Source organism: Lepidochelys kempii, chromosome 13 (assembly GCF_965140265.1).
Source record: "Lepidochelys kempii isolate rLepKem1 chromosome 13, rLepKem1.hap2, whole genome shotgun sequence".
In the NCBI taxonomy this organism is placed as follows: domain Eukaryota; kingdom Metazoa; phylum Chordata; order Testudines; family Cheloniidae; genus Lepidochelys; species Lepidochelys kempii.
This window is the reverse complement of record NC_133268.1, coordinates 29219564-29236312: the sequence shown is the minus strand read 5'-3', so window position 1 is coordinate 29236312 and position 16749 is coordinate 29219564. Positions and strand designations below refer to the sequence as shown.

Here is a 16749-nt window from a genome sequence, read left to right as displayed (position 1 = left end):
ACTTCCCTGGGTGGCTGAGGATCAGTTGCATCCCCTCGACACAGCGCTTAGGACATAGAAAAGTACTCTGAAAAATGCAGCCTGGTGTGCTGCAATCACTCAAGCATCCAAGATTAGCGGAGACATTTGCAAATTTTGGCCTTAATTTCTTTGTGCCTCAGTTCCCCATCTGTGACCTGAAGAGAACATTCTGTCTCACAAGGGAGAAGTGAAGAGAAATGCAAAGCAATCCTGGCCTAGTGGTTAGAGCATTAGGTCTCGGGAGACCCGTGTTTAATTCCCTGCTCTGTCACAGACTTCCCATGTGACCCTGGGCATGTTACTTGATCTCACTGTGCCTCAGTTCCCCATCGGTTCAATGGGGATAATTTCTCCTCACAGAGGGGCTGTGAGGAGAAATACACAAAAGATTGTGATGTGCTTTGAAACCTACTGACAAAAAACACTACATAAGAGCCAGGTATTAATACTTGTGAGGATGAGACATGGTGATGAGTGGGATGGAAAAGACCATGAGGCAATTAATATTCCCTAGTCAGTGCAGGGTTTGAACAGTGTGTAGAAAATAAGATACGGGGCCACAGCTTGAATGTCAAGGACAAGCAGAAATATTGAACAATAGTCTCATTCCCTGAGAACAGCTCACTGCATGAGGCAGGGGTCCCATGGAAAAAACTGTACATAATCATGCAGTCAGAGACTGTATCATAAGGCCTACCCACATAGGGAAGAACCTTAGTTCTGGAATGAGTGTTTCACTTTGCAACCTAATGTTTTAAAATAGAGTTTTTTAGTATGTAACATATATTTAGAGGGGATAATAACACTTGTTGTTACTACAATATCAGAGCACCTGCATCTCCTCCATGGGCAGGCATCTGCCTAATTCCAGAAACCTGGCCTGTTTTTGCACTCACCAGCTTCTCTTACATTTCTGGGGGGATAAAAGAAACTGGGAGAGGGGGGTTTCTGGGGCAGGGAGAACTGGTAGTGCCAACCTGGTAGAGCCTGGTAGTTTCTGACCCTGCTCCATGGAGGTCTATGGTAGGGTTTTCTGTAGGGCTCTGAACGCAGTTGCAGGATGCTTTCCAATACCAGAGGCATGGATTCAAGCTGTGTTTGGGAAACAGCAGTAAGCCATTACAAGCATCGGTGTGGCCGGAAACTACGTGAACCTTACCCCACAACCTGCTCTGAAGGGTATCTGGTCTGACCCCCTCTTGCCCAGGGATACAGAAACTCAGCAATACACCGGACTCCCATTCAGTAATAGACAGACCTATGGGGCCTGCCAAAACCCCACAACCCCTCCTCCACAGGCCACTGAGCGGGTAACAGCATTCACTGCCCTATGCGTTAGAGCCACAGCTGGTGCTTTGGCAGCTGGAAAAGAGGATGTTAGTGGAAGCAAAGACTGAAAAACCAAAGCCCACATGTCCTTCTCCCACACCTGGGCTGCACACACTGCATTCTGGAATGACTCCAGGAACAGGAGCATTATGGGAGGCACAGGAAGTAGCCATGGTGCATGGGAGGATCTGAGTTTCCTCTATCCAATGTCTATCTAGCGTAATCCAGTATAGCTCAGAGATGTTCCCATACAAACCCTATTCCTCCTGGGCTGCAGCCAGGCAGTCTTGCTGGGATGAAAATTAGCATTACAAAAGCCAATTTGGAGCCTCCCTCACTGATTACAGCCTTGTTTACGCCTGTTCCAGCTGGCTGGGTGTGAAGGCAGGTGACATGCAATTCCTTTGCTCTCTGTTCAAAAGTCTCCTTTTTCACTCTTTATCAGTGGTTCTGGTAAGAGCACTCTGTACAGTCACCAAAGAGGGCAGAGAATTGACTATGCTACAAAACGAGTGGAGAAACTTTATAGGCATACAGAGAAAAGCATGCCTTTGTGTTTGTGGAGTGAGTCAGCCGGTGCAACCTCACACTCAAGTCATCAAAGCAAGCTCCTCAGGACAGAGAATATATCTTCATATGCATTTGTACACCACCCTGGGGGCTGTGCCATGGAGTGCAATGGACTATATGGGACAAAGGTGTTAACAGAGCAGTTCCCAAACTGTGGATTGTGACCCCAAATCGGGTTGTACCACCACCAACAGATGGTGGTGGAGGAACATATGCTCATGGGCCCAATGGGCCAGATTTGGCCTGCAAGACAATACCACCTGTCCCGTCCCCAATCCCCCACACCATGTGCAGACCGGCTCCACAAATGCCACACCAGGAGGCTGCCTGTTAATGGTAGCCCCCACCCAGCATGACCTGGCCACCAGGCTGTAGATCAAAATAGCAGCCTTCTCATGGTGTGACCTCACACACCCAGTGCGACATCACACGTATGGTGCAGTTCTCAAAGACATTCTGTTCTGTCTCCCTGCATGGTCTTTTTGCAAAACTGTGTGAAGACCTGGGGTCCGATCATGCCGTGTTATTATTCCACAATGAAGCTTGTTAGCTCTCAAAATGAAAAGTGCTGGGCCGATTTTCTGAACGGAGAGATGAGCTGTGTGCCCGTGCAATGGCCTGTGAACAGAGTGAATGTGTTGATTTTCCTGTGTGCCTACAGGAAGAGGTGCCTTCTTGCCTTATCACAGATGTATTTGGGAATCTGAATGAACTGAATACAAGTCTGCAAGGAAAGACTCCCCCCCCCCCAATCCTTCAGCTGAGTCAATCAAAATCAGAAGATTTATGAATTGTTTTCCGGAAGTATAATCTATTGAAGACAAACTATGAATCCTTCCTTCAGCTTTGCAAGTTCCTGGCTGACAATGAAATTATTCAGCCTCCTACACAGGTGATGGCCGAGCGCCTCAGCTGGCCAGAACAGTTTACATCCTTTCCCCCTGACCTGGACATGACAAAGTATGACTGGGTGCGAAACCCTTTTCAGTACAAGCCTGACACCATGGAGTTGCCAGCAGCTGACACTGAACAGCTCACTGAAATTTCCTGTGATAGATTCTTGCGAGGAACATGTGCTCAACTTTCTCTCTGGGAATTTGGCTCACTGTCACAAGAACGAATATCCTGCACTCTCAACCTGCACCTTCAAACTGATGGTGCCATTTGCAAGCCTGTATTTGGGTGAGGCTGGATTCAGTGCTTGTGTCCATCAAGTCTCAGGGTTCATCTACTGTGGATGTCACAACTGGAGATTAGATGTGCAATTTCTACCATGCCACCAGACTTCAGGAAGCTGTGTTGCAACACACAAGCCCGTGTCACATTAGAGAGCATTAAATAATGTACTTCATGTGTAAATTCCTTGGTTGCTATGATGTGGTCTGGGGGCACTGGAGACCATAAGTCTCAAAATGGGGTTATGCTGGCAAAAAGTTTGGGAATCCCTATGTTAACATAATCTAGTTACTGTTTGGGGCTTGGTATACAGGGACCTTAGCCTGCCTAGTATCATGCTAAACATGACAGTAAAAATCATTTGAACCTTTTATTAAAGATAAAGAAGGACAAACAGTTAAAATTAAAGGCTTTACATTCCAAATACTGTAACAACATCCTTTCCCTTAAGCTGGAGAGTTTTTAGAAGGAAAACATCCTTGTCTGACAGTCTCTTAAATGGTATCAGATGGTAATAACTGTCCTTTTGGGGAAAAGAGAAGAAGTTGAAATGAGCTGGAGCCGTCGATGCTGTTAAAGTCTGATCCCATTTCATCCCAGCTGGTGTCTGAGATTCAGCTGGGGCCGGTACAGGTGGCAATGTCATTGGGGTCCCTCTCTCTGGTCCAGTCTGGTCAGAACATCCCTCAGGATCAGGATGCTGAAGGCCCAGGGTCCCAGGAGATGGTGAGAGAGGCAGCCATGATGAAGTTCCTCCAGAAGCTTCTGAGAGTTCTCTCTGTATCTCCCCTCTGCCAAAGTGTCTTTCTTCAAGCACCAAGAAAAGGGAGTGTTGGGTGGAATAGCTGATCCTCTCACAGTTTAATCCACCAATTTGGCCTAATATGCAACACGTCAACTTCAGTTCATTAACTTCTGGCTCCACATCATTTGTTTTTAATGAGCATAATTTCAACCGTCCTTGGATTATATCAATCATGGCCTTTTTGGTTTAGGCTAATCTAGGTTGTCTGGTTCTCTTGCACCTATTTACAATGTTCTTTATTGAAAATAACTTGACCTACTTTCCATGGCCAATTCTAAAACAGGCAAAAGTTATAGACCTATTGCCACACCAAGGCTCCCATTCTACTTAACAACGTGGGGCACTACTGGCATAAAAATGAGTGTAGAGAGCCCCTGCTTGGTCAGCTTCTGCTACCCCAAGCAAGAACAGATATATTGCACATGCAAAGAAAGGTAGAAGGGAAGCTAGGAATGGCTATATGGAATCAAACCATCAGGCTATGCTATCTGCAGCCTTGGGCAGTTTGGTTCCTGCTACATCAAAATGAAACTCTTGCAATGCACCTGGCCACCATGATAGAGGTGGGGACAAGCTCCCCAGGGGACTCTGGAAGATCATCTCCCCTGCTGAAGCTGAAGGGTCAGGGTTCTTTATATCTCCTGAGACTCTCAGAGCGGTAGGGGTTGTCAGATCCCACCAATAGCCTGTTCATTCAGGAGCAAGGCTTTTCACTATTAGAAAGGGAACCATCATGGTTCGACTTCACTTTAAAAGAATGTGGCCATTAGAAACCCACCCTGCCCCACTTTTAGAGGAGTTACATGTCTATTCAGCCTCTCCTCTGTATTGAGGGGCTGGAGTATTCTATACCTCACTCTGAACAAAAACTGGTGTTCTTCCCTGGCTTTGGTCCCATCTCCCTACCCCACACTACCCCTGCCCTACCAATGGGCTGCCTGCCTCATGCTGCGTGGATTCCTGCTGACTGCCACATTAGTTCCCAACAAGAAGGTCCACGCAGCTGTTAGGGGGAGATGGGTCATATTAGGCATTGAAGGCAGGGAAGGAAGAAGGGTTTTTCTGAGCAGAGGCAGGCAGGCAGAACACTTGGGGAGTCAGTCAAGCCTCGTCCCTTGGGGTTAGAAGGGTTTCTAATCCACAGCACAAAGTCCCTCCTTCCGCACATCACAGGCCCCAGAAAACTACAGAAATTTAATCAGCTTCTAGGTGACATCCACCCAGCAGTCAGCCAGCCAGCCTCCTAAGGGACAGTGTCACGCACAGGGTACTAATGAGCACTAGTGCTAGATGTAAGGGAATGTGTGATGTGAAATGTTCTATGACACAAATTAACTCACTTTCTGACACTTGACAAATCCTCCCATGTTGGTTTCCCCCCAACTGCCAGATGTACAGTTCATTTGTCCAACAGCCCAGCATGGAACTGAAAACCTGTTATCTGGAATAGAGATTGCCCATGAACTATTCCCCATCTGGGAGCTCTGGGTGTTCAAGCCTGTGCCCACATGATCTCCTGGGACCAGCGGTAAAATTTAAGGCTAATCAGAGAAAATCTGCAATTTAAGGAGTAAGAGAAGTAGCTGCTAGTAATTTGCTTCTGTTCTCATGTTGCTACAGCCAGGTAGCTCAATTTCCTTCTTTTCTTAAGCAGGAGGCACTGGAAACTCTGCATATGGTCGAGACTTTAAACGGCCTCAGAACATTTAACACAGCTGCAAATGAAACAGCAAAAGTCACAGGCTGCAGGCTCTTCCCTCTCAGAGATTTCTGCTTTCCAAACTGGCGACTCATTCTGGTATAACACTTTGAGCTGCGTTAACAAACGGAACAGTAACCCTGATTCATGCAATACAAAAGGCAAGAGTGCAAGGGGATCTAATTGTAGGATATTTTACATAACAGTGGAAATCCTGTTGTGCATTTTTTTCCACCACTGAAAAATATTTCCCACAGAATAAAAAGGTCCACAGAGTGCAAATCCAAGTGGATTTATTAACTTCAACAACTCAGACTCGTAGTGAAGGAGTCACGTGTTGTCTAGAAAGACCTGTCCCAGAACTGAAAGTTTGGAGGTAAAGGGCTGATTAGGGCAGCTCAGGAGAGGGATTCTCCTTTTGGTGTTCTTCTCCGGGTTCATTTCCACCCTGCTGCTCCCTGAGGAAGTATCTGCAGATGCTGTCTGGCTTTCCCTCCCACTATGGTCTGCAGTTCTCTTGAACGTGGACTTTTTGCTTTTCTTCAGAAAGTAAAACGCTCTCATTAAGTCTTCCACTTCCCACTGCTCTTCCTTCTGTTTCCTACAACAGTGCAGGGCAGCAGGGTCTATGGGGTGAGCTTCGGTATTGAAGACATATCCGCCAGCACCAAGGATGCATTCCCCATAAGGCATGGACACCACATCAAAGGCTGACCCATCATTGTGAATGAAGTTATCTGGGTCAAACAGCAGATATAAGTATTTCACTGTTTCAGCCAAGAAAAAGGATTCCATGCGATTATCCAGTCGGTGATCCCTCAGGTCTTTGATCTGTAAGAGAGCAGATCAAGTGGATTACATCTGTCCTAAACCCAGAACCTCACAGAGTGCTCCTAGATGTCATGAACTTGGGAAAACAGTCAGCTTGGAATTCATCCCTACAGCTAAGCAATACATGGACTCACCAGTCCACTGCCGATCCTTACCCCGAGGAGTTGCCATTTGGCTTGATGGTGCACAACATTTAAAATTAATTACTTCTAACAGTTTCTTTTTGGCTGTTTTATCCAACTGAAATGTCTGCCAGTCACTTGCTCTAACTGCTAATCAGGAGAGAGGAGTTCTGTGCTAAGGATTTCCCATGTGACTTAGCGACATGAAGCGACTTACCCACCATTTCCCAACCTATAAAATGGGGACTTATCTACTTCAGAGTTGTGAGTGTGAATTCTCAGTGTTTGTGCATTAACGATTCATCGTGACAGTGTGAGATCCTTGAATGGCAGGTGTTAGAGAAGTGTAAAGAAATCAACTCGTACAGGCTCAGCTGTATCTGATCAGCACAGGCCCATGTCAGGGCAATGCAGACCTGTACCATTCCAGCAGATCGCTGAGAGGTGCAGTGCCCTACATGCAGTGGGAACATGCCCTGGCCCTGCTTTCTCCCCAACCCCTTGCACCCACAGAGGCACCAGGAGGAAGTAGTTCCTGTGCTGAGGGCAGAGGGAAGTGGGGAGGCTTTTTGTGCCATCCCCAGCTCTTACCCACACAGTAGCAGGGCACAATATGGCCCTAAGTCCCTTACTGCTCTGGCAGTGGAGTTACTCCCTGAAGCATGAGCAGGGTTACAAAATTGAGTTTTACCACGGGACTGCTTGATTGGTCTTTAAAAAACAAGAAAACCTTCCCTCAAGTGATCAGCCAGCCTACAGACATCACCCTCTTTGACAAACTATCAAGAGACCAACACTTGCTGGTTGAAAGCTGGTTTTCAGCAGACACTTACTGTTGCAAATCCACACTCCACCTTACTGATTTTCTCTATGGACTCCACAGCATCTCTCCCCAGTTCTAAGAGGGTGGGATCTCGTGTGGCACGGTACAGATACATGGCACTCTCGATCAGCTCTGCAAAATCCAGCAGCAAAGACTTTGTTACAGTGCACAGAAGACACCCCTGCAATTTGCATAGATTCACCAATACAATTCAAGAGGATCAGATCAATTAGCCCTATATATTGCCTCTGGCTCTCACCCATCTTCCCAGAGGACAAGCCAAATCTGCAATTAAACAGTTTGAATTGAGATGACATGTTAACTATGCATTTCCCGCCTCACATTTAGGGGATGGGAATGAAGTGAAGTTAAAAAAATTTAAAATTAAACTTGCCCTAAAAAACCCCCTAAATTTAGAAAATTCTTTGATACCCCAATTCTGCATCAGACATTTCAGCCCCATAAAAAAGAGTTGTACATTTTATAAGCTACTGAAAGATAGGGTTTCCTGACGTTTAGATACAGGGATGGGTAATATGGATACATCCACGGCAGACATCAGGTGCACCTTCTCTTTTCCTTACTCTAGAAAGATTGCTACTGTGATATTGTGACACATTCTAAGAAAATTAGCATTGCTAAGAATTTTTGGTAAAAAAGTCCAGTTTACAGGCCACATGGCAAATGATGTTATGCTGCTGTAACAGCCATTCAGGAAACTCAAATTAACAAATGCATTTGCAGACCTACATGATGCAGGTGCACAAGTAAATGAAGTAGAACCATGTGTGTTGTAAGAAACAGGGAAAAGGGAAATCAATGGTTGTGGAACAGAAAAGGACAAAGGAACGAGGGAGAAATGTTATTTTCAAGTTTCAGAGAGGATCTTGCATCACAGGATCATTAACATTATTTGTGTTACTCAACTGCAATAAGGTTAATAAAACGGGAGGAATAGCAAAAGTCTGCTTTACTCTATGCACTTCATTCAGCAAAACCAGACTGGTCTGTTTATAGTCAATTTCACTTTCTAGTTATACTAGTACAGAATTCATGTGTGCAAGTGAACATTTACATTAAAAAGCCTTTTACTGACAGACTTTGAGAACACTTAATACTACACTTGATGCATCTTCTTCAATAGCACAAACCCTATATTTTGGGGCTAATCCATTTGACAGGGCCCCTTTAAGAAGTGGCACAGTGGTTAGGCTCCTTTAAAATGTAGTCCTACCTATAGTGAAAGTCAGACTCTTGCCGGAAATGGAAAATGGGAGTGCCCTGAGAATGAAGTTATCATTGCAGTAGTGTAAGATCTTGCAGATTAGATGTTAGGTAACATTTAAATTACTACACTAGAGTAAAAGCAGGACTCAGTGTCAACATCTTTGTTGCTTCTGTTTACCAGGTCTGAGTGGGTATCCTTCTCGCTTCTCCACTGTATAGCCCTGGGGAATGTTGTAAAACTCAGGCAGCCCACCAAACTGTTTCCAAACAGTGTAATAATTGAGGAATGTTCGCATGGCATTATTGATGTCCCCTATCAGGCTCTGGGGAAAGAAAAAACACCTAGTGAAGCAACACTCAGTTGGGAAACAACAAACTACACAGGACTTAGCTTAAAAAAAAAAAAAACAACCTTTCCTACAGTCATTAAATGAGAAACCAATGGACTGCTCACAGAGTTTGAACATAGTCATATTCAGACAGGGTACCTTAAGAATAGCTGGAGCTAATGAGGAAGCTGGTGACACTTCTGTTGGATCATATTCCATGTGATCTCTGAATTCATACCAAGTTTTCTACTCCCTTCTGGCTGATGTGGGTCTCAGAGTATTCATTTTAGAGCTTCCCTGACTCATCTAGAAGACACTGTTCCTTTCATTTCAGCAGCAGAGGGGCTGTTGCTGCGTAGTCAACTATAGGACACTAGGGAGTGGGAACTACTCAATAAGCAATTCTCATTGCAAGAAAAACTCAAAAATAAAAAGGGATTTGGTCTCTTTTCTTAGGGCCCCTCCGCCCCATCTTCTTAAGAACTGTGTTAGGAAAGCAGGTTACAATATGGCTGTCCCCATTCACACTTAATCTATGGTTCTGTATGTAGCACTTCTGGAGTCTAATTCAGCTCTGCCAAAGGCTGCAGTAGGTGAAGTCCATCTACACTGCGGAGCAGAGTCAGGCTTTAACCGGGACAGAAGATAAAAGTTATCATCATATGCCCCGGCACAGTATTTGTGGTGCAGATGGACCCAAGACAGGGAGGAACAAGATTAGTGTATGTTATTTCTCTTCCTACCTGTAAGCCTGGCCAGTAGGCCTCTAGGGACTGAAAGACAGGCATGGACACTGTCCCTTTGTACATCTGAACCCACAGGTACCAATCGTCGAATTTTGTGTAGTTCTTAATGGCTTTGTTATATTCTAAAAAGAAGCGGAGAAAAATAATTTAACACAACTGAATTTTTAAATAGCAGAAGAGAAGCCCCTTTTTCCACTGTGGATTAGACAAATTAACACTAAGAACATTCATTTCTCCCAGAGCACTGTCATACAGAACACTCACAAATCTTACAAGGCCTTATTGTAACAAAAACCATCACTACAGGAAACAGTCTAGAAAGGAGTTTTGTCAGACTTTTAGCATCCTCTTGTTAAAAGGAGTCTAACAGACCAAATGATGGAAAAAGAAATTTAGCTCCAAAAAGACACAGGTACTAGCCTGGCTCTACTGAGGTCAATGGGAGGCCAGAATTTCACCCACAGAGCTGAAGATACCTCAGAAGTGAGTCTGCACCATGGAGTTGCTTAAGGTCACATTTCCAGGGGCCTCTCTCTGTACATACAGATATCTACAGGTGCACTTAAGGAGACACTTTTGGGAAAATCTGGTGAAAAAAGGCCCAGTCATCTAGGAGAAAAAAAGCTCTCACCTAGGAACATGGACATCAGCTCTTCATCATGCAGCAGAATGGCTCCTTTAACAAGGTATTCAAAGTAGGAATCTACCCCTGCCCCAATGCCAGCATCTTGGGCTACCCATTTGGCAGTTACCACATCAATGTGGTTACCCACCTGTGGGAAAAGGAAGAGTTTAAAGAAAAGCCAAAGCTTGCCTGTTAATACTAGATTCCGAGGATGATCTTCTCTTTCTACTGTTTATTTGAAAGCCACGGATTTCAAAGCACTTGGCAAACTTTATGAAATATAGACACATATAGCAATACAACATTAGTATTGCTGTCCTGATTTTATGATGAATTTGCAACCTTCAAGTTAAATTAACTGTTTTCTGCATTTCACAACTACACCTGGTTTGTCAATAGGCAGACATGAACAATGCTATGGGAACCACTACTTTGCATTTTTTATTTGCAACATTAATGCCTCATTGGTATAAAGTTTTACCTAGGATTTTATTGATTACAATGCCATAAAGTGCAGCTTTGTTAGGTATTATCTGACCTGAACTCTGGGACTACAGAATAGAGTAATTGCATTTTTCTGAAATTCCAGAGGGTTTTAAGCTAGAAAAAACTCTTTAGATACAAGGAAAAAACCTATTTGTGGCACTCGAGTTCTACAGCGTGGCATTATGGAGCTGGGCAAGACCATAACCATATGCTTAAAGATTTTTCTCTGTTACAGTGCATGTGTGGAAACAGATTTGTAGTTATTCGTAATTTTTTTCTTTAAATTTGCCAAGGTCCTCATTGAGGTCTAGTCACATGTGGAGACAGACATTTTTAAACTTCAGAAACGTCCAAGTTTTGTGTACAAAAATGTAAGTGTCAAGAGAAAATATTTATATTTATATTTTAAGTATGGGGAAATTGTGTTCCAACCCTCCTCTCCAAAGCCTAAATTATAAACATCTGAATTGACTAGTCTCATTTAAAAAAAAAAAATTAAATAAAAAAATCCCCCTTCGACAGAGACTAAACTTGGAATAGCGGCGCTAAAGCAACGTTTTAAGGAGGCTGTGAGCCAGTAATGGCAGAGGATCATAACGGAAGCGGAGTTATAAAAATGATAAAACTGTGAAAATCACAACATTTGCCCGCCAGCCTCTTCTGGGTAGAATACAAGAACTGTGTAATGTATCCGAGGTGGATATAGTCTAACTGAAGTTACCAGGGTTCTGGAACAGTAGGCTAAGTGTCATCTACTGCAGGATTACTGGTATTGCAGTTATACTCATGTAGTACTATAAGGTATCACTCATTTAAAGATAACGCGTGTCCTCTATCTATCCTGGCTTACCTAGTACTGCCTCCTGTACACTGTTTACAAAAAGGATGTAAGCATAACATGAAGGGCGTTTCCCCCCACTCACCAATCCAATATCGGAGCGATTTTTCCACAGGGCCTTAATGGCTTTTCTGGCCACATCCTCGAACACTAGGTCACCCGTAAGATGGCTTAACGTGGCAAATTCCACTATGAATGTTCCGATACCAGCAGTACAGGTAACTGGGGTCTCTCCAGGGTTTACTCCATGCAGCAAGTTCACTGTCCCATATGGCATCCCAGTTGGGGTCTGAAAAGCTGAAACACATCACAGTCGTGATTCACAGGAGAACGTTCGGCATCTATCACCAGACAACATTTAACAGGCTGACTGTTACTGCCTGTGCCTCTCATTCAAGCATGGATGCCAGCAAGAGACCAGGGGTTTGGAGTAGTCTGAAGTGCACTGAAATAAATGGGAGGTGGCACCATAGCCCGGTATGGGGGAGAGAGGTAGAACCCAGAAGGCTAGACAAGAAATGCTGGACATGTGGAGACCTATCACTTAGCATGCAGTGTTTGAGGGTATGCCTGCCTCACTGCACAAGCGGGATGATCTCTGTGAGGATGCAAACACTGAACAGCTGCCTCATTAACTGAATGCAGTCCAACCTGTGCCCGGGACGAGGCACATAAAACCAACACAACAACTCATGTACTCTGACTGTGTATCCTAATGGAAGCCCACAGTGGGGCAGAGTTGAGTTTGCACATTTTCTGCCTCTAGAGACCATCACTTGACCACCTTAATGTTCTTTTAACATTGTTTTTTGCTTGGAGTAACTAATATACATGATGGCATACATTCATGTGACTGATAGCACCACGTTCCGGGTGTTTCCTGCAGGCATCACATATACCTAGTGCTGCCATTTCAGAAGACTACACTCACATTTCCTGTGATATTTTGTCTCAAGTGACCCAAAGTCCTGCATTCTGTGTCCAACAACCATCCCACAGCTGCTCTGGAAGCTTCAGAGGTTTCCATGTGGATTGTAAAGGATTTATTTGAGCCTAGGCTCATTCCCCAGACTTCAGTAACACCAAAATACTTGTACATCAGTGCAGCACTGACAAAAATATGGCAGTTTAATACAGCTAGTTAGACTTCCCCTATGATTCCACTGATCTGGGGGCTATTTTAGATGCTGAAGTGATGGCACTTGTATTACTACTGGCCAGTTAACTCAGCATCTACTATGCAGAAGAGTGCAGAGAAAAGTTAGATCTGCAGCTCTGGAAAGGTTCTCACCTGGTAGCAGTTTACGAGCAGCTTCTTCCGCCATCCTCAGAAGAGGCCCTGAGCACGGCCATCCTGCTTCCACTTCAACACCAGCTTTCTTAGACAGCAAGTGAGCAGACAGGAGACCACCTACCACTGGAACAGTGCAAAGTGAGGGGCTCATTAGGAAGTACAGGGAGGAATGAACTGATGGTTTTGGGCACAAAACCCCCAAATCAGCAGCATTTGATTCCATAACTAGGAAGTTGTGGCGGGGAAGGGGAAGACAGATGGCTCATCTCTAGTGTCTAAGAAGGTGCTAATCAAAGATGCTTTGCAAAGATAAAAAGTTGGATTTATTCTTGTTCTTGCTTCTTTGTAAACTGTCAAAAAGAACTGGAAGCACTTCTACCCCATTGCATTAGAAACAGCAGATCTTACCTATGCCCGTTTATCTGTACTACTCTACAGACACAGACAACTGAAGAACTACTGGGATTATGACATCAGGAGAATAAAGTATGAGCAATTGAAAGGGAAAAAGAGAGTGGATGGGGTTGTCTTGTATTTTAAATGAGCCCAGAAATGTGTAACATGGCAAGTGTAGGTCAAAAACTATTAATGTGTAAAATATTTTACCAGAAACTGTCTCAGGGTGCAGAAACTAGCAGAGCAGGAGAATGAGAATAAGCATAGCTCAGTTTTTTCTCTGAAAGTGTCATTTAAGTAGAGGGAATTGAAGGAGCAAAACAAGCAAGTGGTGCTGAAGGCAGAGGTCGTCATGATTTTTCAAGCGAAAGAGGACTTTAATCATAGCTTCTTAAATAGACAAAATTACTCTCCATTCCAGAACATCGTCTGCCTCAAGGGACACAAGAAACTTATTCTAGAAGCAACAGCAGATTTGATGTGTAACTTTATGACTTCAGCATGAAACCTCTCATTCTGAAACTTAAAACTAACCTTGAACAAGAACACAAACTGTAGTATGTCTAGTTTACATACGGAACCATTCAAAAGGGGGCTGGGAGGTGATGCACAATGAAGGAAGGGAGGTGTATTTTTCTTTGTTTAGTTTGTATGCAGCAGAATTCAATTCCCACTGTTCTTCTGCATTAGATATAAAATTATGAATTCACGGAGACTGTGATTGTGACACACAAACGACTTTCAAGTTAAGCCCTACTCCAGCACCCAGCTCACCTCGGATGTTGGTTTCAAAGACAGACGCATTTACGTCAATATCAAAATCCACCCCCTCCTGCAGCACATTGACAACCCTCTGGAACTCTGAAACATTTCCCAAAATCTGGAAAAGAAATCAGGACAAATGAGAGGGAGGCTCATGAGGCAACAAATGACTACACTCAGGAAAACAAAGGAGCAATTATAAGGAACGCATGACATAACAGACTCCTCAGCAGCTTCACTATAGGGTTAGATGCTGTTTTAAACCTTTTTCACTTGACCAAGCTACAGGGGCGGCAGGTTTGTATAATTTTTGGTGGTGCCCAGAACAGGTCCAAATCCTGCCCACGGCTCTGGGAGGGAGTTTGGGTGTGGGAGGGAGTTTGGGGTGCAGGCTCTGGGAGGAAGTTTGGGTGCAGGAGGGATGCGGGCTCTGGGAGGGTGCAGGTTCTGGGCTGGGGTAGGCATGCAGGAGGGGGTGCAGGCGGGGATGCATGCTCTGAGAGAGAGTTTGGGGGGGGACAGACGAATGGACTGCCATGTGCCTCCTCCGGCACAACAGCTGCCTCAGCCTGCCCCTGGCGCCGCTCCCTTGTAGCCGGGAGCGGCCAGTGAGGGAGCGCAGCACGGAGCTGTAGGGGACAGCTCAGGGGCGGTGCGCGGGGGTGGCAGGCAGAGCCGGGGAAGAGATCCGGCTCCGAACCTTGGTGGAACTGGGACCTGAACTTGCTGGAGCCCGGGCACCACGGGCCCATACAACTTGTCGCCCCTGACTAGCTGTGAGCACAAGCTGCTGACTCACGAAACGGAGGATATAAAAGACACTAAGAAAAAGATTCCTATTTGATTGTCTTCAAAGCTTTCCCCCCTCATTCTGGGTCCTTATGCCATATTTAGAAGGTGTCAGAGGCTGGGCACTCCAGGCCCCTGCATCTCAGTGGAGTGAAGTCAATGCAGGCTCTCCCTCTCTCAGTTAATAAGTTTCTCTCACAAGTAGGTGAAGAGCACCTGAGAGGAGCAGAGGTAAATCAAGGCCTCTAATGCAGGATATTTAAGAAGTGCAGAAAGTAATATTGTATGAAATAAAACAGAGAGAAATTAACAAGAAAAGGTTGTAATTGAGTGAGGTACTTACTAGTAGAGTGTCCAAAGCATCAATCAACGTGAGAGAAAAACTAAAAGAGAAAAGAAGGCAGTGTGAGGAAATGTCAAGTGAGATAAGTAGCAGCCAGGGTGACAGACAGTAACAAATATAACACTTGAATATTTAACAGCAAAAACAAAAAAAGTCTAACTACAACTCCAGTTACTCCAGCGTGAGCCAACCTGAGACCCCTAAGCTGTGTATAGAGAAGACTGGGAATTCTACCCACAGGGCATCTATCATCCTGCTGAATCTGTCAGATCACAACCATTGCCACTGATAGCATCAACACAAAATTATGACTCCATGACTCCACTGGAGGGCCAGGCAACAGGTGGAGCTAAGAACAAAAATATACTGTATTCCAACAGCAATACCTGCAGCCTTAGTGGGAAAAATACCTCCCAATAATATTTCGTGACATAATCATCTTATTCACAGAGCTGTTTTAGCCGCATTGGTCCCAGGATATTAGCGAGACAATAAATACATTACCTTACCCACCCTGTCTCTCATCTTTTCCTTAAACAATTCTCTTTTACTGGCAGGTGCCTGGCTTGCGTGATCCAATTGGTTTTTCTCCTTCACCAACATATACGATTCAAGCTAATGCAGTTTGAGACTCCACCTTTACCAAACGGCTTGGCACAGTTACAGCAGAGACCACCACAGCGCCCCACAGAGTCGTCAGAGCTAAAGATGAAGGTCTTTTAGATTCCTAAGTGTAGGGAGAGGTAGGGAAACGCGGGCACCCTGGACACAGCAGGCGAACAAGCTCATAGGGAACATTAACCCTCTCCAGTACCTTCCCCAGGTGTCCTGTCCATCACACGTCAGAGGCCGCAGTTCATCGTAGGGAAACGCGTTTTCCAGGTAGCTGTCGTAGGCGTGGTAGAACATGGACTTGACCCGCTCCCTGAGGGCAGAGGCGGAATTGGAGCGCGGACACGGCTACGGGCCTACCGGCACGCCAGGGCTGCGCCCCCGGCTTGGCCAAACCGGCCCGGGGTTCCCCCGCCCGCCGCCCGCACTGCCCGGGCCGCTTGGCAGCCGCACGTTGCTTAAGCGCCCAGATGCGCGGCCCGGGCCCTTCCACAAGCCCGGGCGGGACTCGCCTACTGCCCCCAGCCGGGCCCCGAGCGGGGCCGCACCGAGCCCGGGGCCCGAGCGGGGCCGCACCGAGCCCGGGGCCCGAGCGGGGCCGCACCGAGCCCGGGGCCCGAGCGGGGCCGGCCAGGCCGAGGGGGCCGCTCCCGGCAGGGGGAGCTGGGGGGAACCGAGCCGCCCTGAGCCTCACCGGTAGTGGGCGGTGTCGATGCCGCGGGCCGCCCCCTCCCCGGCGCCCGGCAGGTGCAGGGCCCAGAGGCAGCACAGCAGGTACCAGGAGCGGAGCATCGGGGGGTGGCAGCGGAGCCCGGCCGCGCCGCCGCTTCCGCCCCTCACGAGGGGGTAGCCACGCCCCTTCTGCGCGCGCGTCGGTCCCACTACTTGCCCTCCCCCCCCCCCCGGCAGTAGGCCTTAATGCGCCT

General features: G+C 46.1%; 1 protein-coding gene across 3 annotated transcripts; it reads right to left on the bottom strand.

Annotated features, from left to right (window-relative positions):
- Nucleotides 1-5876: 5876 nt before the first annotated feature.
- EDEM2 (ER degradation enhancing alpha-mannosidase like protein 2) lies at nt 5877-16692 on the bottom strand. 3 transcript variants are annotated; one of them, XM_073309924.1, is made up of 11 exons: nt 16518-16692; nt 16026-16136; nt 15212-15251; nt 14092-14197; nt 12919-13044; nt 11713-11924; nt 10310-10451; nt 9676-9800; nt 8782-8926; nt 7387-7508; nt 5877-6431 (listed from the first exon to the last, which is right to left on the bottom strand). In XM_073309924.1, exons 1-11 carry the CDS (start codon nt 16613-16615, stop codon nt 5931-5933), a joined length of 1728 nt encoding a protein of 575 aa, XP_073166025.1. In that variant the 5' UTR covers nt 16616-16692; the 3' UTR covers nt 5877-5930. The 3 variants fall into 3 exon arrangements, with proteins under 3 accessions (XP_073166025.1, XP_073166026.1, XP_073166027.1); XM_073309925.1 differs by lacking the exon at nt 16026-16136; XM_073309926.1 differs by lacking the exons at nt 14092-14197; nt 15212-15251; nt 16518-16692 and having other exon boundaries at nt 16026-16292.
- Nucleotides 16693-16749: the final 57 nt, after the last annotated feature.